Consider the following 23,962-nt stretch of genomic DNA (forward strand, 5'->3'; position numbering starts at 1 on the left):
AACATTCACACCTAACTACAACAGACAAGAGTCCTTTGTCCCACCCTGGTCATTCCACAGATATATAAACCCATTTTCTTAGTTCCAATAGACCTCACTACCTCTGAGGATGCTTGCCATAGATGCAGGCGAAACGTCAGGAGAGAATGCCTCTAGAACATGGCCATATAGCCCGAAAAATACTACAACACCCCAGTGATTCTGGCCATGAAAACCTTCGACAATACATTCTACAAAGTACAGTTTGTGTTCTAGCTCCCCAGCTTGACCAACCAGCTCAAGCGGAAAATGTTACCTGGGTAAAATTATTTTCTCTTCTGCTGTCAGGAAGGCATAATTGTTAAAGGTGCTAAATTTAGCGGGTGGCGGATATTTGAAAGGTTTCGCTCCGAAGTTGAACTCGCACTGTTGGTAAGACATGAAACTAGCTGCAGCAAAGAAGCCGGACCTACAAGGAAAAGGAGGAAAATATCAGCTAGGTATATATCAGGGCTGTCATTTAATATGATTGTTGTTCCTGGGTTATCAATGTCATTTCCTAATTGGTTCTATGTATCATAAAAACATGGGAAGAGTTTATTGAACGGCAAGAACTGTTTTTGTGAAACATCCTGCAGTATGTTTTGTTATAGTTTTTCAAGGAATATCTCATCAAAGGGTCTCAACCAATTCAACCTAATTTGTCGCCGTCACAAAAACAATGTTTCTGAAGTAGAAAAACTGTTCAAAGTAAGGACCGAACAATTAAACAGGTAATAAAACTTTCAAACCAGGAACAGATTTTTTTTCAAATTTTGTCACATAGTGTTATGGAAAAAGTGTATACTTTTTCTACATACTGGTCGGGATGGACCTTTGAGTGATGATGTTGTGGCTCAGCGTCTTGACAGTGAAGCTACTACCAGTTGTAGGAGAAGGAGGAGTGATGCTGAGTCAGAGCTGGATCAGCGTCAGCTGAAGCGTATTCGAGATATATTCTTGGCACCTAGCGACACGGAAGATTTTGCAGGGTTTGGACCCGAGGATCTGGAAGAAGGGGATTACCGGGGACTAAAGCGGGTTGCCAATGAGTCTGATAGTGATGAGGAAACTTTGAGTAAACGGCTTAAAGATACAGCTGACAATTCTAGTGCAGATGAACTGGAAGCCAGTAATGAGGAGATGGAGGAGGAAATGGACTGGACTTGGGTTAGGGAAATTGAGGACATATGTAATCAGCCCACGTCCAGTGACGAGTTCGAGGGATTCCAAAATACATGGCAGGAAGGTACATCTTGGCAGGATCCTGGACTAGATCAACGATGGCAGCGTTGGCGAGGAAACGAGCCAGCAGCTGAGGAAGATGACCCAGATGATAGCGATGATAGCCAATCAAGTGATAGTGACTGCTAATAAAAATGGGAGCTCTGGGATGTGTAGCTTTGCAGAGGACAAAGCGTTGTATCCGGTCTTTGTGCTGCCTAACCTCTGTTTGGGTCCCGGGTTTCAAGTTATTGTGTCTTCTTGTGCCTTGACTTCGGATTGGACTACGTGAGTGACTTCTCCTTGCCCCTGACTTTGGAAACATTCCTGGACCACGCAACTGCTTTCTGGACTTTGTTTACTGCTCTTGCCTGTGTATGACCAAAGACCGTTTGACTCCATGTTTATCAACATCAGCGTTTGCTCCTGCTTTCCTTTTTCCCTGAGTTTGAGTCCTGGGATAATCCGGCTTTTCTCCCTCCTTTGTTTACTTGCCTGAAGGCCTTTTGTTTTGTTAACTAGCACTGCTGTTCAAGTGCTGTTAGTCTACCAGAGTCTCATTAAAGACTTTTGTTAACCCTTAAACTGCTGTGTGAGACAATATTTGGTGCCCAGTCACAACAGATGATGCCGATGAGGGCTGTGTAGAGAAGCTTCCCAGTCTGTTTTTATGTTTTATCAACCATTTTAATGACCTCTATTACTAGTAATCATCATTTTATCAGTTATTATTTTAAATTCTAGTCAAGGAAGCAGTTAATCAGGCCAGGTGAGGATAATCAGGCCAAACGCGGTTGGTGGGGACGAGAGACAGGGCCTTCTCGGGAGTGGCCCCCCATCTGTGGAACTCTCTCCCTAAGGACATCAGGTTGGCCACCTCCCTCCTGTCCTTTAGAAGACAACTGAAGACCTGGCTCTGGGGCCAGGCGTTCGATGAGAGGCCAGCGGCAATAGGAAAAGGAAATTTGGATTTTGCGACATGGATTCTCCCGGCTCGGCTTGGTTTTTACTGGAACGTTAATCTATTAATTTATTGTTAAATTTTACTGGTGATGTTGTACAGTGTTTTAAAATGATTTTATTGTGGATTGTAATTTTTATGGTATTTATGTTGTTTGCATCCTCTGATGCTCATGTGAGACCCCCTTGTCGGGAGAAGGGATATAAATATATGAAATACATAAATAAATACATAAATAAATAAATAAGAAGAGATCACCAAAACCAAGGGTAGAACCCACTGAATTAAAACAGAGTTACAAAGTGGTTGGTGCACTTTAGTTTTCACCTAATTTGGGATCCCAAGATGTTATGAAATGTCAACTCCTACAACTGTGGATAACGGGCATGGCAACCCAACAACCCTTGTAGCTCTGAGATTGGGGAAAGGTTGAAGGGCAATTTAAAGCCAGACATCCTATCCACAAGCTTTGTATCTAAATTAAAACTACACACTCCTGGCTGAACAGAACAGACTTCAGCCTGCCAAATGTTTCTATTTCCCAACTCCCATCCTCTCTTAGTCATTATATCAAATGATGAGGAATATAGAAGTTGTAGTCCAGCATTTGCGAAGCCACACGAAATGATCAGCCCATAAGCATTGTGTTTGACACATGGTGTACCTCTGCTGAGGACTAGAACTTCTATTTGCTCTGCTCTTTGGGACTAGCCAAAAAAACAAAGGAGGAGAGGCACTACTGCACAACGCAGTGAAACAAAGGTCAAGGCATATGGTAACCTTGGTTCTCAGATGACTAATGTTGTCCCAAGGCAAGTGCACGAGTTCCTTCCTGCTGCCATCGCAAGGTGGTTACGCCTTTGTTGCAACCCAACAAATGCATATTTGATGGTGTTTTCCAGTGCTGCGAAACAATGTGAATTTTTAAAGTGCCATCAAGGGGATTGTGTACTTACACAGCAGAAGAAAAGACTTGCTTCTCAGCCGGAAGCTGGTTCCCGTTTAAATAGAAAACCATCTTCTTGTCCTGAAGGTCGAGTAAAAATCCTATTGTGTCACCTTCAGCCAAGCGTGAAGACAAAAACAAAAGTGGTTATTGCTCTGACAAAAACACAATACACATGCCTACTGCCACGCCCCCCCCCCCCAATGTCTCATAACCCAAGCATGGATTCTTTAAATTCATGCTTGAAGAGGGAACATGTCTCTACAGAATGGAAGGGACTGCAGGAAGTTTCAAGCCAAAGCTGAATTTGCTAAATGTATACTGTATATACTAGAGTATAAGCCGGGTTTTTCAGCCCTTTTTTAAGGTTGTAAAAGCCTCCCTCGGCTTATACTTGAGTCAAAGTTATTTATTATTGTACTCTATTATTATTATTATTACATTTATTATTGTACTCCATTATTATTATTATTATTATTATTATTATTATTATTAATAATAATAATAATAAACAACCTTTATTTATAACCCGCTACCATCTCCCGAAGGACTCGGTGCGGCGTACAGGAGGCCGAGACCCAATACATCAATAAACAACAAAACAACAATACATCAATAAATAACTCAAGCAATAGACATTAAACAGCACGACGCAATTTAAAATCAGTGTCAGGGCCAGTTGTAATGGATTAAAAAAATTAAAAACTGGGCATGACCGGGTGAAATGGATAGGTATTTTTGGAGAAGATAGGGCGTGCAGACAATCCTAGATTTCTAGTAAAGTGCATTTGGGACAAAGTATTATTATTATTACATTTACATTACTTTATTATTATTATTATTATTATTATTATTATTATTATTACATTTCTTACTCTATTTATTATTACTTTTATTATTTTTCTATTTATTATTGCTAATATTTATATTTTACTTTAATTATTATTATTACATTTATTATTTTTCTCTAGTATTATTATTATTATATTTATTATTTACTCTATTATTACTGTTACTAGCTGTCCCCTGCCACGCTTTGCTGTGGCCCTGTCTGTATATATGTTTTGTATGTCTATATATGTGTTTATATTGTTTGTATATATTTGTGTATCTGTGTATATATGTGTTTGTGTGTGTGTGTAAACATGTGTGTGTGTGTGTGTGGATGTATGTATATGTGTGTGTGTAGATGTGTATATATGTGTGTGTATATCTCTGTGTTTATACGTGTATATGTATATTGTGTATATATGTGTGCTTGTCTATATGCATATTTGTGTGTATGTATGTGTGCACATGTATATTTCTGTGTGCATATGTATATGGATAAATGTGTGTGTGTGTGTATATGTATGTATGGGTGTGTATATTTGTGTGTGCTTGGGTATATATATATGTGTATGTATGTATGTATGTGTGCATGTATATATATGTGTGTGTGTATGGTGTATTTTGGGGGGTTTTAAGTCCGTTCTGCTGGGGGGGTGGTGGTTGTGTTTTTAGGGGTGATGAACACTCGTTGGCCTGATAAGTATATTATGTCCAAATTTGGTGTCAATTTGTCCAGTGGTCTCTGAGTTATGTTAATCTCACAAACGGACATTACATTTTTATTTATATAGATGATTACATTTCCATTATTTTACTCTATTATTATTTTCATTACGTTTAATATTTTACTTTCTTATTATTGGAAGGATATGTAAGCTCATTTGCATTGAAGAAGGTTAGAAAAATGGTTTAATCAGAGTTGGAAGTCTTATCTTAAATTACACTTTTATGTAAATATTCAAAAGCATCGAACCTACTGATGTCTCAGTTAATGTAATTTTATTGGTATATATTTTTATTTTGAAATTGACCTGTAGCTGCTGCATTTCCCACCCTCGGCTTATACTCAAGTCAATACATTTTCACAGTTTTATGTGGTAAAATTAGGTGCCTCGGTTTATACTCGGGCATATACGGTACTCTTTTGGGTGAGATCTAAAGCAATTCGTCAGCAAAGGCAAAAGACAGGAGGAAGTGTGGCAAGGCAGGGAGCAAAGTTACCTTCCTTCCAGCACGGGTGGGAATGCGGTTTACTTCTGGCATTATACCAGATCAGCTGCCGGCAGCCGTCATATGCGCAGGAGTACTCATCGTCCCCGATACCATAACCTTCCTTCAGGGAAACAACAGAAGGTAGCATTTAATTTTCTTGAATCGTGAAAGAACAAGCAGAAGTCATAAATAGAGAATAGGGATCCAGCCTGTTCACACTCCGTCTGAAAATATAGGTTTGCAGTTGGGAGGGTGGGGTTCCTCCTGGATTTGGCCCTGTATCAACAGTGACCAAGAGAACTTTTGCACAGTTAAAGCCAGTGCACCAACTGTGCCCGCTCCTGGACAAGTCAGATCTGGACACAGTTATACATACCTGGTACATCCCGGTATTTATTTATCAAGTCAGAAACAAACTGAGGGTAAAGTTAAAGTGTATTTAAAACACAAACAAAATTTAAAAACTTGGCATTATATTACATTTCCTTTCACCAGAAGCTGGCCACTTGGAGTGCCTGTGGTGTGGCTGTGAGAAAATCCTCCATTGTACATGTGGCAGGACTCAGACTGCATTGTAGTAGGTGGTCTGTGTTTTGCTCTCCTCCACACTTGCATGTTGTGGACTCCACTTTGTAGCCCCATTTCTTGTTAGCTCTGTATCTCGTGATTTCAGAGGGCAGCCTGTTCAGCGCCTTCCAAGTTGCCTCATCTTCTGTGTGCTGAAGGGGGGGGGGTGTTTCTTATCTGGTATCAGCAACTGATTAAAGTTCCACGTTTAAGCCTGCCACTTTTGGACTCTGGCTTGCTGGGGTGTTCCTGTGATTATCTCTGTTGATCTTAAGACACCTGCCTTCATGCTTTGCTACTCTGATGCTGAGTACTCTGCCTAGTGTGGAACACATCTCACCACACTAAAACAGAGGATGTGGCTCTTAATGAGACATGCTGCATTATCATGGGGTGTCTGTGCCCTATCCCACTGGAGAATTTATACTGTTTAGCCGGTATCTGACATCCGCCGGGAAGCAGCAGCCAATAATGAAAGGACCAAGGCATCTCCTGCCCATCCTCTGTTCAGATATCAGACAGCAAGACAATGTCACAAACCATCACGAAGTTTAAGATCTTCAGGAGAGGCCCTGCTCTCAATCCCACCACTATCGCAAACACGGTTGATGGGGACAAGAGACAGGGCCTTCTCAGAAGGGCCCCCCGCCTATGGAACGCCCTCCCTAGAGATATCAGATTGGCCACCTCCCTCTTGTCTTTTAGAAGGAAAATCAAGACCTGGTGATGGGACCAAGCATTTGATCAGTGAGCAACAAGTGGAAGAAGATCACACAACTTATGGCAATGAATTGACCCGGACTGGTTTTTGGATTTTCATTTTAATGAATGTGTCTTAATTAATTGTTTTAATTGTTGTTTTAATTTTTAATATTTTGATTGTGCTGTGGTTCTTTTTATGATGCTAGTATTGTATGATGCTTTTGTTAGGCCGCCCTGAGTCCCCTTTTGGGGAGGAGAAGGGCGGGGAATAAATATCTATATAAATAAAAATGTAATGTTCATTTGTGGGATTAACATAACTCAAAAACCACTGGGTGAATTGACACCAAATTTGGACACAATACAACTATCAGGCCAACGAGTGACCATCACTCATAAAAATACTGAAAAACAGCAGAAGAGACTTAAAAACCAAAAAAATAAAAAAATTACATTACAATGCATGCACAAAGCCACATATATACACAAACACACAAATATAAAAGCAGTGATATACACATACAAAACACATATACACAGATTGGGCCACAGCAACGCGCGGCAGGGGACGGCTAGTAGGTAATAAATAAATAAATGCCTTAAATCAAGAAATAGCTTCCTAAGATCTCCAGAGACACAGCAACACCTCAGCAAGCGAGAGCCCAAAAGTGGCAGGCTAAAACCCAGAACCCCAATCAGTGGCTGAGACCGGATGAGAAATTCTCTTCTGAGAACACAGAAAACTGGGAGACTTGGAAGGTGCTGAACAGACTGCGCTCTGGCACCACGAGATGCAGAGCCAGCCTTAGAAATGGGGCCACAAAGTGGAGTCCATGACATACGAGTGTGGAGAAGAGCAAACCAGATAACTTATTACAATGCGGTCTAAGCCCTGCCACATGCACAATGGAGGACCTTCTTATAGCAACACCAGAGGCACTCCAAGTGGCCAGCTACTGGTCAAAGGACATTTAGTATAATGCCAACTTTTTAAACTTTGTGTTTTTTTTAATACATTACAACTTATACATTACTTCTGATACGATAAAAAAATAAATAAACTAAAACATTTAATTGTGTTTGCACTTGCAATCATTTAGAATTCATCAGGTTGTGTCATGTTATTGTAAGGCACCGTGAGTCCCCATGGGGAGAGAAAGGAGGGGTAGAAACAAAATAAAATTAATTTCAGTTTCAGTATTTCAGTTTCCTTTCTGCAGAACCATAGGTCCAGAAGCATATCCAAATGTTTTGTTTTTACAGACAGAAAAGCCTGGCGAGAGAACTGTTTGTTTTGATCATGAGATCCGAATACAGGTTCAAACACTGGGTCCATTGTGTGGCTGTGCTCTCACCGCACACTGGCATCTTCTCTCAGCCACCAGATGTGTGTTAACAAACCATTTAAAAGCTCCCAATCACTGAAAAGCCACTCTTCATGGCCTCCTTTTCGAAAGATCCATTTATGAGCCACATCCATTTTTCTTCTTCGTTAATCTGGCTCTCAATTTTTCCCAGGAACTGTCCATGGAGAGCCTTCTTTTGCCTGTTTTCTCTTCTGCTCTGCATTGTGTTTTTACGGCATTCACTCTTTGTCTTTACTATTATTGTTGTTGTTGTTCATTCGTTCAGTCGTCTCTGACTCTTCGTGACCTCATGGACTAGCCCACGCCAGAGCTCCCTGTCAGCCGTCACCACCCCCAGCTCGTTCAAGGTCAGTCCAGTCACTTCAAGGATGCCATCCATTCACCTTGTCCTTGGTCGGCCCCTCTTCCTTTTGCCTTCCACTTTCCCCAGCATCATTGTCTTCTCTAGGCTTTGCTGTCTCCTCATGATGTGGCCAAAGGACTTCCACTTTGTCTCTAGTCTCCTTCCCTCCAATGAGCAGTCGGGCTTTATTTCCTGGAGGATGGACTGGTTGGATCTTCTCGCAGTCCAAGGCACTCTCAGCACTTTCCTCCAACACCACAGCTCAAAAGCATCGATCTTCCTTCGCTCAGCCTTCCCTAAGGTCCAGCTCTCACATCCGTAGGTGACTACAGGGAATATCATGGCTTTGACTATGCGGATCGTTGTTGCCAGTCTGATGTCTCTACTCTTTACTATTTTATCAAGACTGGACATTGCTCTCCTCCCAAGAAGGAAGCGTCTCCTGATTTCCTGGCCACAGTCTGCATCTGCAGTCATCTTTGCACCTAGAAATACAAAGTCTGTCACGGCCTCCATGTTTTTTCCCTCTATTTCCCAGTTGTCAATCATTCTTGTTGCCATAATCTTGGTTTTTTGACGTTTAGCTGCAACCCGGCTTTTGCGCTTTCTTCTTTCACCTTGATTAGAAGGCTCCTCAGCTCCTCCTCGCTTTCGGCCATCAGAGTGGTGTCATCTGCATATCTGAGGTTGTTGATGTTTCTTCCAGCAATTTTCACCCCAGCTTTGCATTCCTCAAGCCCCGCACATCCTCGCATGATGTGTTCTGCATACATGTTAAAAAGGTTGGGTGAGAGGATGCAGCCTTGCCGTACGCCTTTCCCAATCTTGAACCAGTCTGTTGTTCCGTGGTCAGTTCTGACTGTTGCTCCTTGGTCCTTGGACAGATTCCTCAGGAGAGAGGGAAGGGGGCTTGGGATGCCCATCCCACCAAGGACTTGCCACAATTTATGATGATCCACACAGTCAAAGGCTTTAGAATAGTCAATGAAGCAGAAATAGATGTTTTTCTGAAACTCCCTGCCTTTCTCCATTCTCCAGTATCCGGATATTGGCAATCTGGTCTCTCGTTCCTCTGCCTTATTATTATTATTATTATTATTATTATTATTATTATTGGGTTGTTGTTGTTTTCTTTCTTTAAAAAAAACCCCTCAAAGCTGCTTACAGTAAAACCAATACAATATGATTTCAGAACATGCCAACATTAAAACACAATTAAAAGTATTACAAATAAACAGTTAAACTCCTTAAAACCTATTCATAGCTAAAAACCACAGCACCCCCGTACTTGATCTTTGAAAACGCCTTTAAAAGCAACTTTTGCAAGGACTTTATTTTAATTTTTCTTAGGCAGGCTGAAAACTCAGCGTGGAGGAGAGCTCCAATTCTAGAGGAAATTTCCAATTACAATAGAAGATAAAAACGTCTGGCACAAAGATAAAATCTCCCATCTCACCAGTTCTATTTTCAGACAAAAAGGCCAAGTCAGATGCTCTCCTTTCTGTCCTTAATTCTGCTTTAGACACGATTTATGCAAACAGCCAGAAGAATTTTGAGACATAGCGGAGACAGGAATTTTTCTAATCTCTTAATCATGCTTAAGGCTTTCATGGTCTGTCTGTATGGTTAAGGGATTAGGAACATATGCTGTCTCCCCGAAAAAAAAATTCAATGAGATAATTTCAACTCTTCAGACGTATCAATGCTAGTGATAATTGGCTTCAAGCAGATGCTGCAAATTCACAATATAATGTTGGTGGACCTGCAATATTTTAACGCAGGGAAAGAACTATGTGCGTGTGTGTTTGTGTAGGAATTTGGAGTTTGACGAGGACGTTCCAAAGGGAGAAAGCGGACTTACATGATTGAGGAATTTGCTGTCTTTGGTTGCCCATCCGATCTGCATCACTCCAGAAGTGACGACGGTGACTTCGTAATACCAGACTCCAGAATCCACACAGAAGGTACACCGGACACTTTCAAAAGAGGAGGCGTCACATCGGGCCTAGCAAACAAAACGGAAGCATAACTGCATGCCCTGATTGCCTGGAAAAGCTATCCCATTGTTGACCATAACCTGGGGCTTTCTGAATTCTGTTGAATTTCAAATTTACCCATATTTCATCGCAGAATGGTCGCCCCCACATAATAGCTGCACCTCTCCTTTTCGTGGCCATGAAGGGATTGCCTGGAAAAGCTATCCCAATGTTGACCATAACCTGGGGCTTTCTGAATTCCGTTGAATCTCAAATTTACCCATATTTCATCACATAATGGTCGCCCCCACATAATAGCTGCACCTCTCCTTTTCGTGGCCGTGAAGGGATTGCCTGGAAGAGCTATCCCATGGTTGAACATAACCTGAGGCTTTCTGAATTCTGTTGAATCTCAAATTTACCCATATTTCATCGCGTAATGGTTGCCCCCACATAATAGCTGCACCTCTCCTTTTCGTGGCCGTGAAGGGATTGCCTGGAAGAGCTATCCCATTGTTGAACATATCGTGGGGCTTTCTGAATTCTGTTCAATCTCAAATTTACCCATATTTCATCGCACAATGGTCGCCCCCACATAATAGCTGCACCTCCCCTTTTTGTGGCCCCAAAATTGGTATTTTAGGACTCTTCGAATAGTAGTCGCAGAGCCATTTGGGGCTGATTCCCCCTTCTTTCTCTGAACGCAAGGAAAGATTAAAAAAACAAAACAGAAATTGAGGTCTCTGAACTCCACTCTTCCCTCCTTCCTCCAAAGAGCTCCATTTCAGATTTTGTAAATTGCCTTACCTTACACAGGCTCTTGGCTACAATCTACCATCAATCTACCATGGGAATGGCATCTAGGTCAGTGCTCCTCAAAGTGGTGGCCTCTGTGTGAGTACTGGTCTCTGTTTCCAGTAAAGACGGAAACAGTGGTAGACAATGTGTACAAATATGGCCCTTAGCCTCTGGCACACAGGAGGAAAATCCTGCCAGATACTTTGGGATGCACTGACCTAGATTTAATTTAGAGGCTTATTGTTTATTATTGTTCTTGTTTCACTTTTTATCATCGTCACATTGAGTAGCTTTGCAATATAGAACATGTTGTGTAATCTGTTGGAATGCGACAGGACAGTGACGAGTAAACATTTTGGCAACTTGGGAGATGCTGCCAGTGGTATGCATGCTATAGAGCCTTCCCTTGCCAATGTTTCCAACCCAAATGACTGAAGAGCAAACAGAAGCACAATCTAAAAAATGTAATGTGATTGGAGGCTTCCTGGTTCTTTTTTTACTCAGCAGTTGTATTCGGCTACTCATGTGTATATTTGCTCAATCTCTCTGATTTTAACTTATAGGATTTGAAAAGCATTTTTGGAAAAGACAAGATCTTCACAGCCAGATGGGATTCTCATAACTGGTGCACGTAAGACTGGACAAACAAAGAGCAAGAGGACCGCAAGGAAAATGAGGAATATATAACACTTTAGAAGAACACCACCAGGACTTTGGTGCAGTGGGCTGGGAGTCAGCTGCATTAAGATCACTACTGGCCGAAAGGTCATGAGTTCAAAGCCAGCCCGAATTGGAGTGAGCTTCCGACCAATTTGTGTAGCTTGCTGTCGACCTTTGCAGCCCGAAAGACAGTTGCATCTGTCAAGTAGGAAATTTAGGTACCGCTTATGCGGGGAGGCTAATTTAACTAACTTACAACGCCATACAAAAACTCTCCAGCAAGCATGCAAAGAATGAGGAAAATTAGGTACCACCTTAAAGTGTGGGGAGGCTAAATTAACTAATTTATGAGGCCAAAAAAAAGACTCCAACAAGCACTCCAGCAAAAAGCATGCGGGGAATGCGGAAGTACTTCATCAGTGTTGCAGATGGACGATGAAAGTGACAGCTCCCCTGGCGGCCAGAAAAAGTTAAATAGCCTCTGTGTATGTCTGTATATGTTGTATGTAAAAATTGGCATTTGAATGTTTGCCATATATGTGTACACTGTGATCCGCCCTGAGTCCCCTGCGGGGTGAGAAGTGCGGAATATAAAAAACTGTAAATAAAATAAATAAATAAATATAAATACTGCAAATAAATAAAAATAAATAATAAATAAACGTCATGAGTTCAAAGCCAGCCTAGGTTGGGTTGAGCTTCCAACCAATTTGTATAGCTTGCTGTCGACTTTTGCAGCCCAAAAGACATTTGCATCTGCCAAGTAGGAAATTTAGATACCGCTTATGCGGGGAGGCTAATTTAACTAATTTACGACGCCATAAAATTCTCCAGCAAACATGCAAAGAATGAGGAAGTATTTCATCAGTGTCACAAATGGACGGTGAAACGACAGCTCCCCTGGAGGCCAGAATACCCTCATCACAAAGCTGGAATGTTAAGTAGCCTCTGTGTGTCTGTCTATATATGTTGTGTGTCTATGGCACTGAACGTTTGCCATGTATATCTACACTGTAATCTGCCCTGAGTCCCTGCAGGATGAGAAGGGCGGAATATAAATACTGTAAATAAATAAATAAATAAATAAAAGTAAAAGGGGCACAAAAACCTACCTCCAACCCATGCGGTGAGATCTTAAGGTATTCACTGACGTCGTTACTGTTCAGCATGGCATTAATGTGGGTCAAGTCAACCTTCTCGTACGTAAACTGCCTCCCTTCTTTCAAAACTGCAAGAGAGAAGATAAAAGCGTCAAATTGGAAGCTGAACATCTGCTGTAGTGGTATTAATAATCCAGAACACAGTTCTGGTCATTAATTTATGGCCTGCACATGTTGAACCACAACTTGCATCACTCCAAGTCAGCAAAGCCAGTGGTGAGGAATTGTGAGAGCCCAGCAACTTTTGGGTGGGTCACAACTTGGCTACTTTGTTGTACAGCAGTGGTGTTGGAGCTCAGCCTGTGATTGTGTTTCAGGATCAGGGTGCTTTGGGTGTGGGGAGTGCTGTCTATGAGTTTCAAGATGAGTTTCAAGATGGCAATGGTTTGGCCAGTGATCTTGATGCAGAGAATGATCAGGAGATCCCTGTTCAAAGTGTAGTTTTCCATGAGAATGTCCCTGAGGGGTGTGGGGATGATGGTGTGCTTTCTGAATTGTTTCCAGACAGTTCCCGTGATAAGGAACATGAAAACAGCTTGGCACCTGGCCCAGCTGCAGAAATTAACGAGCAAATAGATAGATGGGAAGAGATTAGTCAAAACAGGAGAGCAGAACAGTGGCTTTGGCGTTCTGCCAGATTCCAAGAGAAAAAGATAAGAAATTCTCAGCTAAAGCAAAACCAATTTCTGAGTGCTAGAGACCTAACTAACGATGAGATAAAAGTCCCAAGTACAGGATATGTAGTCAGATGAAGCATCATTTGGAATCAAGTCAAGTTCTCATTCTTGTTCATGGAAGCTTTGCTTTGAAAATTCATGTTTTAAGTGCCTTTGTTTCATGGTTTTGATCTATGCTTCTATATTCATGCTTTGAGTTCATGTTTCCCGATTTCTTGCATTTTATTTGGGAAGTTTTGACTTTGTTTTTATGGACTTTACTGGACTATTACCCTGGACTACTTTGTTCTTGCTTATCTTCCTACCTAATTGGATTTACCTATTTCTTTAAAGTGCTTTTTTACCTTACAGCTTTTTAATTATCTTCAATAAAAGATTTGTTTTCTATCCAATGGTGTGGCGTTTACAGTCAGAGGGCTTCTCCGGTCCTGGAGTGCAACAAGTGGTTCCCAACTTTTCTTTTTTTTTACAAGGAACTATTCTACAACATTAGTACCAAAAGGGTTACAAATAATTTTTTGGTCAACTTTAGATTCTGGTTGGTTATTTGGGGTGACGATTCAGAAAACTGCATTGGATAGACCACATCAGTTCTAGTTTCAGATACAGAACATATGACATCTAATAGTTGCCATCTGCTCACCCACAGAAAACCATATTTAATAATCCAACCATCCAGGAATTTAAGGTCGTCTGGGGAGTCCCTGCTTGGCGGGGATGAGAGACAGGGCCTTCTCAGTGGCGGTCCCTCGGCTGTGGAACTCCCTTCCCAGGGATATTAGATCAGCCTCCTCCCTCCTGACCTTTCGGAAAAGAGTAAAAACCTGGCTCTATGTGCAAGCTTTTGGTAACATGCCGTAATTGGATAAATACAGTATGATGAAATAACTAACACGGAACGACTTAGATGATGCAAATGGACAAGGGGTCAAACTGGTAGACATTAATTATTATAGTTTTAATTGGTTTTTATATGGATTTTTATTGTATGATATTAAATGTTTTAATAATTAAATGTTTTAGAACCAGACATCCTGAGGAGTGAGGTTGAATGGGCCTTAAGAAGCATTGCTAACAACAAGGCAGCAGGAGACGACGGGATCCCAGCTGAACTGTTTAAAATCTTAAAAGAGGATGCTGTCAAGGTGATGCATGCCATATGCCAGCAAATATGGAAAACACAAGAATGGCCATCAGACTGGAAAAAAAATCAACTTATATCCCCATACCAAAAAAGGGAAATGCGAAAGACTGCTCAAACTTCCGTCCAGTGGCCCTTATTTCTCATGCCAGTAAGGTAATGCTCAAGATCCTGCAAGGAAGACTCCAGCAATACATGGAGAGAGAGTTGCCAGATGTTCAAGCTGGGTTTAGAAAAGGCAGAGGAACGAGAGACCAGATTGCCAATATCCGGATGCTGGAGAATGGAGAAAGGCAGGGAGTTTCAGAAAAACATCTACTTCTGCTTCATTGACTATTCTAAAGCCTTTGACTGTGTGGATCATAATAAATGGTGGCAAGTTCTTGGTGGGATGGGCATCCCAAGCCCCCTTCCCTCTCTCCTGAGGAATCTGTACAAGGACCAAGGAGCAACAGTCAGAACTGACCACGGAACAACAGACTGGTTCAAGATTGGGAAAGGCGTACGGCAAGGCTGCATCCTCTCACCCAATCTTTTTAACTTGTATGCAGAACACATCATGCGAGGATGTGCGGGGCTTGAGGAATGCAAAGCTGGGGTGAAAATGGCTGGAAGAAACATTCACAACCTCAGATATGCAGATGACACCACTCTGACGGCCGAAAGCGAGGAGGAGCTGAGGAGCCTTCTAATCAAGGTGAAAGAAGAAAGCGCAAAAGCCGGGTTGCAGCTAAACATCAAAAAAACCAAGATTATGGCAACAAGAATGATTGACAACTGGGAAATAGAGGGAGAAAACGTGGAGGCCGTGACAGACTTTGTATTTCTAGGTGCAAAGATGACTGCAGATGCAGACTGTGGCCAGGAAATCAGAAGACGCTTCCTTCTTGGGAGGAGAGCAATGTCCAGTCTCGATAAAATAGTCAAGAGTAGAGACATCAGACTGGCAACAAAGATCCATTGCCTAGTCCAAGCCATGGTCTTCCCTGTAGTCACCTACGGATGTGAGAGCTGGACCAGAGGGAAGGCTGAGCCAAGGAAGAGAGATGCTTTTGAACTGTGGTGCTGGAGGAAAGTGCTGAGAGTGCCTTGGACTGCGAGAAGATCCAACCAGTCCATCCTCCAGGAAATAAAGCCCGACTGCTCACTGGAGGGAAGGAGAGTAGAGACAAAGTTGAAGTACTTTGGCCACATCATGAGGAGACAGCAAAGCCTAGAGAAGACAATTATGCTGGGGAAAGTGGAAGGCAAAAGGAAGAGGGGCCGACCAAGGGCAAGATGGATGGATGGCATCCTTGAAGTGACTGGACTGACCTTGAAGGAGCTGGGGGTGGTGACGGCCGACAGGGAGCTCTGCCGTGGACTGGTCCATGAGGTCACGAAGAGTCGGAGACGACTGAACGAATGAACAACAACAAATGTTTTAAATTGATATGAGATTCAGAAGTGATGTGAGATGAATTTTTAAAGGGGGATGTTGAGCAAACAAAGGGTTTTGAGAGATTCCCCAAGGAAAACTTTCCTACCATCCTCTACTGTACTGCTTCCAGGCTGAGTGGTCCCATTCACCAGTAGCTCCAGCTTTGGATATCTTTCTCGTTTAATCCGGTCAGATCATAAATTCTGATTTCAAGAGCTACATGTGATAGTATCAACTGTTTGTTTAACTGTCTACACAAAACAGTGTTTTGAACCCTTTGATGCATGTAATAAACAATGTGATCTTACTTACACAGATTATCTAAACTCCACTGAGCGCAGAAACCGACTTGGCGCTTTAAGTAGTCCGGATTATCCATCCATTTCTCTAGCAAGACAAGTTGGTCGCTGATGCAAGTCTGGGAAACAGTCACTTTATTTTCACCTAGTGAAAGGAAAGGAGGGCAAGGGAAGGAATGGTTCAAACATGTAAACAGATCCAGTCTTCCAAACCTTGGGAACAGAAAGTGGAAGGATGTTTTTCAGAGATCTTGCCCATAGCATCTTGGGCATTACCTAATTTTGAAGCAGTGGGGAGACCTTTAGGAGTTCTCTCATGACATCCATGTTTTCCATGAAGACCTCAAGTGGGGAAAGTATCAGTTGACGTTGAGCACAACAAAACAGGAGTTGGGCACAGTAATTTTTCCCTCGATATGTCCTCTGCTTTTAGTTATATATCTATACATATCTATATCTATGTATATAATAAAAGTCAGTGTTTGTATGCGGAGAGAGGGCGGTGTATGTGGCAACGTTCTGATTGGCTGACACATTCACAGCTCTCTGATTGGCTGCCACATTCATAGGCCACTGCTAGGCCCCAAAATAGGACGCCATCTTCCCTTTTCAACATTGACCCAAAGAAGGCAGCTTTTGGTACACGGAGCACCCATGACCCACTCTACATCCTGGTGCAGTTTGAAGGAGGATGGACCATGGATGATGGGACTTCCAGTACCTTACCTCGCTTCCTGAGACCACTACGGCCCTCATCCAATGACCGATAAAGACCAAACTTGGCACAAAGAGTCCCCATGACCCACTCTACAACCTGGTGCAGTTTGGAGGAGGGTGGACCATGGATGATGGGACTTCCAGTACCTTAACTCGCTTTCTGAGACCACTGCGACCCTCATCCAATGACCGATAAACACCAAGCTTCATAGAGAGCCCCCATGACCCACTCTACATCCTGGTGCAGTTTGGAGGAGGGTGGACCATGGATAATGGGACTTGCAGTACCTTCATTCACGTCCTGAGACCACTGCAACCTACATCCAATGACTGATCAAGACCAAACTTGATACACAGAGCCCTCATGACCCACTCTACATCCTGGTGAAGTTTGGAGGAGGTGGACCATGGATGATGGGACTTGCAGTACCTTCATTCATGTCCTGAGACCACTGCAACCTACATCAATGACTGATCAAGACCAAACTTCATACACAGAGCCCCCACGACCCATTCTACTTCCTGGTGCAGTTTGGAGGAGGTGGACCATGGATGATGGGACTTGCAGTACCTTCACTCACTTTCTGAGACCACTGCGACCCTCATCCAATGACCGATAAGCACCAAACTTCATACACAGAGCCCCCATGACCCACTCTACATCCTGGTGCAGTTTGGAGGAGGGTGGACCATGGATGAAGGTACTTGCAGTACCTTCATTCACTTCCTGAGACCACTGCAACCTACATCCAATGACTGATCAAGACCAAACTTGGCACACAGAGCCTCCATGACCCACACCACATCCTGGTGTAGTTTGGAGGACGATGGACCACGGACGATTGGACTTGCACATGGGAGTTGTAGTTCACCCATACCCACTGAACCCAGATGACACTGGATCTAGACTAAAACTGCAACACAGACAAACAATTCCTTTCCCAAATAACTCGGGCACCGCTGGTACATAATAAAAATGAAAATATGTATGTGTATGTGGCTGAGGTGTCCACTTACACAGACAAGCTCCTGCCTCCACAAACAGCTATACTTCCCACTACGCAGGAGACACCAATGGCCCTCCCTCAATGACATTGCAGGTTATAGCGAGTGCCATGAACATGTCCAAGAGCCCTGTCAATGTCTTCCACAAACACCATACTGCCCACCACCCAAGTGAAGGCTTTCATTCAGGGACAATTTCATCCTAGATTTTGTGTGTTTCCTCCACCACAGGCACCCTGGTGTTTCTTACTCTCCCCATTGGTGCGGAATTTGCATGACCCTGCCACTGCCTCTCCCATAACCCTTTCCTATGCTTTTCTATGGCACACAGCAAACAAAGGAATTGATCAGGAACAACATACTACAGAGGTTTGGAGAGAATTCACCATGAATTATAGGAGTTGTAGGTACTGGGATGTATAGTTCACCTGCAATCTAAGACAACTCTGAACTCCACCAACACGACCCCGCCCACTACAAGTAAACACTTACTTGTTTGTGCAAACTTTTCCAGGGCTATTAGTGCAAAAAGCATTACTGTTGGGTGGGACTGGAACTCCTAAGACAAAGAAGAAAAATATGGGACATAGTATTCCTCTAAGTAGCCCCTGCAAACAATATATATATATTACTGCTATTTTCCCACATGGAGAAAAAAAGATGCTGTGCTGGACAAATTTGCATTGTCAAGACAAAATATTTGTTTTTCAACACAACAGGAATGATGTAAAGACAGAGTTTATTTCAGAGATCCAGGAAACAAAGTTCTATACATGCAAGCTGTTCTCAATTCAGATATCTCGGTGGACAAAATGCAGGAAGGAAGTGATGCATGAGTTGGCAGGAAGGAGCTAATACTGGATTGTGTTTCACATTGCTGGATCGCAACATCTGAACCAAGCCACAGATAGAATGAAACATTCAGGATGACTCCTGGCCATCTATTGAACTCACCTGGGAAGGAGTTGCTCTATGGCAGTGGTTCTCAACCTGTTGGTCCCCAGATGTTTTGGACTTCAACTCCCAGAAATCCTAACAGTTGGTAAACTGGATGGGATTTCTGGAAGTTGTAGGCCAAAACACCTGGGCACCCACAGGCTGAGAACCACTGTTCTACGGAACCAAGGGCAAAGGCTCTTTCTGTTGTGACAAGCCTTATACCAAGACGTCCTATCCAGGGAATATTCAAAGTAAAGGTAAAAACAAAACAAAACACCGACAACATTTAAGGGAGAACTTAGAGCACTTCTGTAACAATTGATACTCACCAAGCTCTGCAGCAAGTATTCCAAGATTCCTTCACTGAGTAAACCTACACTTGCAGGACCTGTAAAAACATTAGAAATGAAACACTCACTTCAAACTTCTTTAAAAGTTGCTCCTATGCTATCTTACTTTGAGGGTAACAAAGGCAGAAAACTCTATTATACACCAGAGCTTTTCATGGCTAATTGCCCCATTTATTTATTTTTACACCATCAATGCAAAGAATGTATTTGTAAATGTTGGGATGTGGAGAAACAGAGCTAAGGGCTTTCAAGACTTACTAATTGCCTTTAATTAAAGCCTTACGCATTGATTCAGGACTTGGGAGAATGCACTATATACACTAATATACATATATTATATGTACAATGGAGCCTCTGGTGGCGCAATCGGTTAAACCCCTGTGCTGGCAGCACTGAAGACCAACAGGTCAGAGGTTTGGATCTGGGAAGAGCGCGGATGAGCTCGCTCTGTCAGCTCCAGCTCCCCATGCGGGGACATGAGAGAAGCCTCCCACAAAGACGGTAAAACATTAAAACATCCGGGCATCCCCTGGGCAATGTCCTTGCAGATGGCCAATTCTCTCACACCAGAAGCAACTTGCAGTTTCTCAAGTCGCTCCTAACAGACACAAAAAATATGTACAGTACATATATAATATTGATAATAACATTATAATGTAATACAATATATTACTAATAATAATACAGTATAAGTGTATATTATATATTACATGTAATATTACTAATAATATTGCAGTATAGTGGTATAGTACAATATAGTTATATATGGTACTAATATATGCGACAAAAATGATCAAGGGTCTGGAGAACAAGCCCTATGAAGAGCAGCTTAAAGAGCTGGGCATGTTTAGCCTGCAGAAGAGAAGGCTGAGAGGAGATATGATAGCCATGTATAAATATGTGAAAGAAAGTCACAGGGAGGAGGGAGCAAGCTTGTTTCCTTCTTCCCTGGAGACTAGGATGCAATGGAACAATGGCTTCAAACTACAAGAAAGGAGATTCCATCTGAACATGAGGAAGAACTTCCTGACTGTGAGAGCCGTTCAGCAGTGGAACTCTCTGCCCTGGAGTGGGGTGGAGGCTCCTTCTTTGGAAGCTTTTAAACAGAGGCTGGATGGCCATCTGTCAGGGGTGATTTGAATGCAATATTCTTGTTTCTTGGCAGGGGGTGGACTGGATGGCCCAGGAGGTCTCTTCCAAATCTAGGATTCTATGATTCTATAATATTGTGCTATGCTAATTATAACATATTGTATGTAAATATAATATTGATCATAATATTGTAAAACAATAAAATACTAATAATAAAATATAATAATATATTAAGTCTATATTGTATATTACATGTAATATTACTAATAATAGTGTAATATCATGGTACAGTACAATATAGTAATATATAATACTAATATTGTGCTATGCGAACGATATAATATATTGTATGTACATATAAATTGTAAGCCGCTCTGAGTCCCCTTCGGGGTGAGAAGGGCGGGATATAAATGCCGTAAATGATAAATAAATCATTTATCCCATTGAAATCCACAAGCATATCGACAATTTCAACAGAAAGGAGGAAACCATGAAAATGAACAAAATCTGGCTACCAGTATTAAAAAAAACTCTAAAATTAGAACAGCAAAACAACAGAGAGGAAACAAACAAGGACATCTAATTACCTCTCAACAAAAGATTACTCCAGGCACTGCCAGGCCATCAAATGCTAATCAAGGTGATCAGTTGAAACATTCACACCTAGCTCCAGCAGACAAGAGTCCTTTGTCCCACCCTGGTCGTTCCATATACCCTTTTTCCTAGTTCCAACATGCCTCACTACCTCTGAGGATGTTTGCCATACATGCAGGTGAAACGTCAGGAGAAAATGCCTTTAGAACATGGTCATATAGCCTGAAAAAACCTACAACAACCCAGTGATTCCGGCCATGAAAGCCTTCGACAATACGATAAATAAATAAACAAATTCCTGCTTCTTGGCAGGGGCTTGGACTGGATGGCCCATGAAGTCTCTTCCAACTCTAGGATTCTATGAAATAAATACTATATGTATGATGGCTCAGGAAGTCCAATATATTTATTGTGAGCAGAGGACAGGCCAAAGGGGAAATTTAGAAATAAATTACCATACTATTAACCACCCTCTCTGTGATACAGAAATACTGGTAATTCTCTTACCTGCAAGCTTCTCTGCCAAACAGCCCAGGACGGCGGTGGTGTTCCGATGTTTGGCAGGATGGCACGCATCCTGGCGTGCAACAGCTCCGCTTAAACTTAATATCTCCGTCAACTTTTGCAACGCATCCTAAACGGGGAAGTTAGCATGTTGCTAAATGAAAAAGCACTGGCACATTTTCTCTCCTAATTCAGTAAGTTGATAGGAAGGCTCAAGAACCTATTCCCCCCACTGCTTAACATTGTAAGCATTGTAAGTCTGCTCTATTTGGTGCACTTATTTTGTGATACTGTAGTTCTGGAATTTTAAGGAAGCCAAGAAATATACTGGAGGACTTTGGAGGGATTTATAGTAGTTGTAGTGCACCTCCATCCAGAGCACATTATGAACCCAAACAATGATGGATCTAGACCAAACTTGGCATGCATACCCGATAGGCCCAAATTTGGATACTGGTGGGTTTTGAGGGGAATTGGCCTGGACATTTTGGAGTTGTAGGTTGTTGTGGGGAGTTCTACAGCCAGAGAACACACTGAACCTCACAGATGATACATCTAGAGCAACTGGAAGCCTTTTCTTTGAACTTACTTTTGTTGGCAACGGACACTCATCCAGTAGTAACGTTATAACAGCTGGTCCCAGGGGATCTTCTAATGGAATAACTCTAATTAACGATTGGACAACTTCCAGCCAGCCTTCATCTGCCAACCACAGAAGAGAGGCAAGTATCTTAGATTGACAAGAATAGATGGAGGCCCATCAAAAAAGGAATCAAGACTTTTCATTTCAGTAAAACCTTGACAATTCATTTGTAGGACTCATCCCAACCATCCCTTTACAGCAGTGTTTCTCAACCTCACTTATGCCGCGACCCCTTGATACAGTTTCTCATGTTGTGGTGACCTCCAACCATAAAATTAGTTTCATTGCTACTATAATTTTGCTACTATTATGAATTGTAATGTAAGTATTTGATATACAGGATGTATTTTCATTCACTGGATCAAATTTGGCACAAATACCCAATACGTCCAATTTTGGATACCGGTGAGGTTAGGGAGGATTGATTTTGTCATTTGAGAGTTGCAGTTGCTGGGATTTATAGTTCACCTACAATCAAAGAGCATTCTGAACTCCACCAACGATGAAATTGAACCAAACTTGGCACACAGAACTGCCATGATCAACAGAAAATACTGGAAGGGTTTGGTGGGCATTGACCTTGAGTTTGGGAGTTGTAGTTCATCTACCTCCACAGAGCACTGTGGATGCAAACAATGATGGATCTGGACCAAACTTGCCACAAATCCTCTATATGCCCAAATGTGCCCAAATTGACCAAATTGGGGGAAATAGACAGAACTCCCATGACCAACAGCAAACACTGGAAGGGTTTGGTGGGCATTGACCTTGAGTTTTGGATCTGGACCAAACTTGGCAGAAAAACTCAATATGACCAAATGTGAACACTAGTGGAGGTTGAGGAAAAATAGACCTTGACATTTGGGAGTTGCCGTTGCTGGGATTTATAGTTCACCTGCAATCAAAGAGCATTCTGAACCCCACCAATGATAGAATTGGGTCAAACTTGGCACACAGAACTCCCATGACCAACAGCAAACACTGGACGAGTTTGGTGGGCATACATCTATTAAAGTAAAGTGACCTTGAGTTTGGGAATTGTAGTTCACCTACCTCCACAGAGCACTGTTGACTCAAACTATGATGGATCAGGACCAAACTTGGCACAAAAACTCAATATGACCAAATGTGAACACTAGTGGAATTTGAGGAAAAATAGACCTTGACATTTGGGAGTTGCTGTTGCTGGGATTTATAGTTCACCTACAATCAAATAGCATTCTGAACCCCACCAATGATAGAATTGGGTCAAACTTGGCACACAGAACTCCCATGACCAACAGAAAATACTGGGATGGTTTGGTGAGCATTGACCTTGAGTTTTGGAGTGTTAGTTCACCTCCATCCAGAGAGCAGGAGAAGGGCTTTTGGTGGGAGGATACACCGTCCGTTTCCAAAAAGGAAGAGAAGGACAGGCGGAGACTTCAGCCTTCTCTGCCAAAGGGGTTCTTAAGACCATCAGAAATATGTTTTCTGATGGTCTCTGGCGCCCCTTCTGAAACCCCCTCACAGGTCCCGACCCCCAGGTTGAGAAACACTGCTTTAAAGAGTTAACCATCACATATTGCACCAGATCACAACAGCAGAACAAAGATAGGGGCTTCCTGGAAAGGAGGCAACTATTCATAGCTCCAGGGACTAGCACAAGTTCTTGCAGGCATGTTTAGTTCTTCCTCATTTCGACATCTAGTGATGACTTAACTTTTTGCTCTCCAACCTGATCTTTCATGGCCAGTGCTGGCGCCTGACTCTAGAAACTCCTACCAGTTTTTCATTTGCAAATTCAGTTGCAACTGACTACATGCACAAAATGAAC

The 23,962-nt window shown here is 42.3% G+C and overlaps 1 protein-coding gene across 2 annotated transcripts in view; it reads right to left on the minus strand.

The window, feature by feature from the left end:
* The window catches only part of RSPRY1 (ring finger and SPRY domain containing 1), a 70,196-nt gene that overhangs the window by 6,731 nt on the left and 39,503 nt on the right, over nt 1-23,962 (minus strand). For both annotated transcript variants that reach the window (XM_060788302.2, XM_067470992.1), the window contains exons 4-13: nt 22,093-22,205; nt 21,507-21,633; nt 19,293-19,351; nt 18,517-18,583; nt 16,316-16,447; nt 12,718-12,833; nt 10,033-10,176; nt 5,202-5,313; nt 3,160-3,262; nt 296-448 (exon numbers count right to left, since the gene is read on the minus strand). In XM_060788302.2, coding sequence (XP_060644285.2) covers nt 296-448; nt 3,160-3,262; nt 5,202-5,313; nt 10,033-10,176; nt 12,718-12,833; nt 16,316-16,447; nt 18,517-18,583; nt 19,293-19,351; nt 21,507-21,633; nt 22,093-22,205 — 1,126 coding nt within the window. The remainder of the gene's footprint in view (nt 1-295; nt 449-3,159; nt 3,263-5,201; nt 5,314-10,032; nt 10,177-12,717; nt 12,834-16,315; nt 16,448-18,516; nt 18,584-19,292; nt 19,352-21,506; nt 21,634-22,092; nt 22,206-23,962) is intronic.

The sequence above is a fragment of the Anolis sagrei genome, chromosome 8 (assembly GCF_037176765.1).
Source record: "Anolis sagrei isolate rAnoSag1 chromosome 8, rAnoSag1.mat, whole genome shotgun sequence".
NCBI classification, from domain to species: Eukaryota; Metazoa; Chordata; class Lepidosauria; order Squamata; family Dactyloidae; genus Anolis; species Anolis sagrei.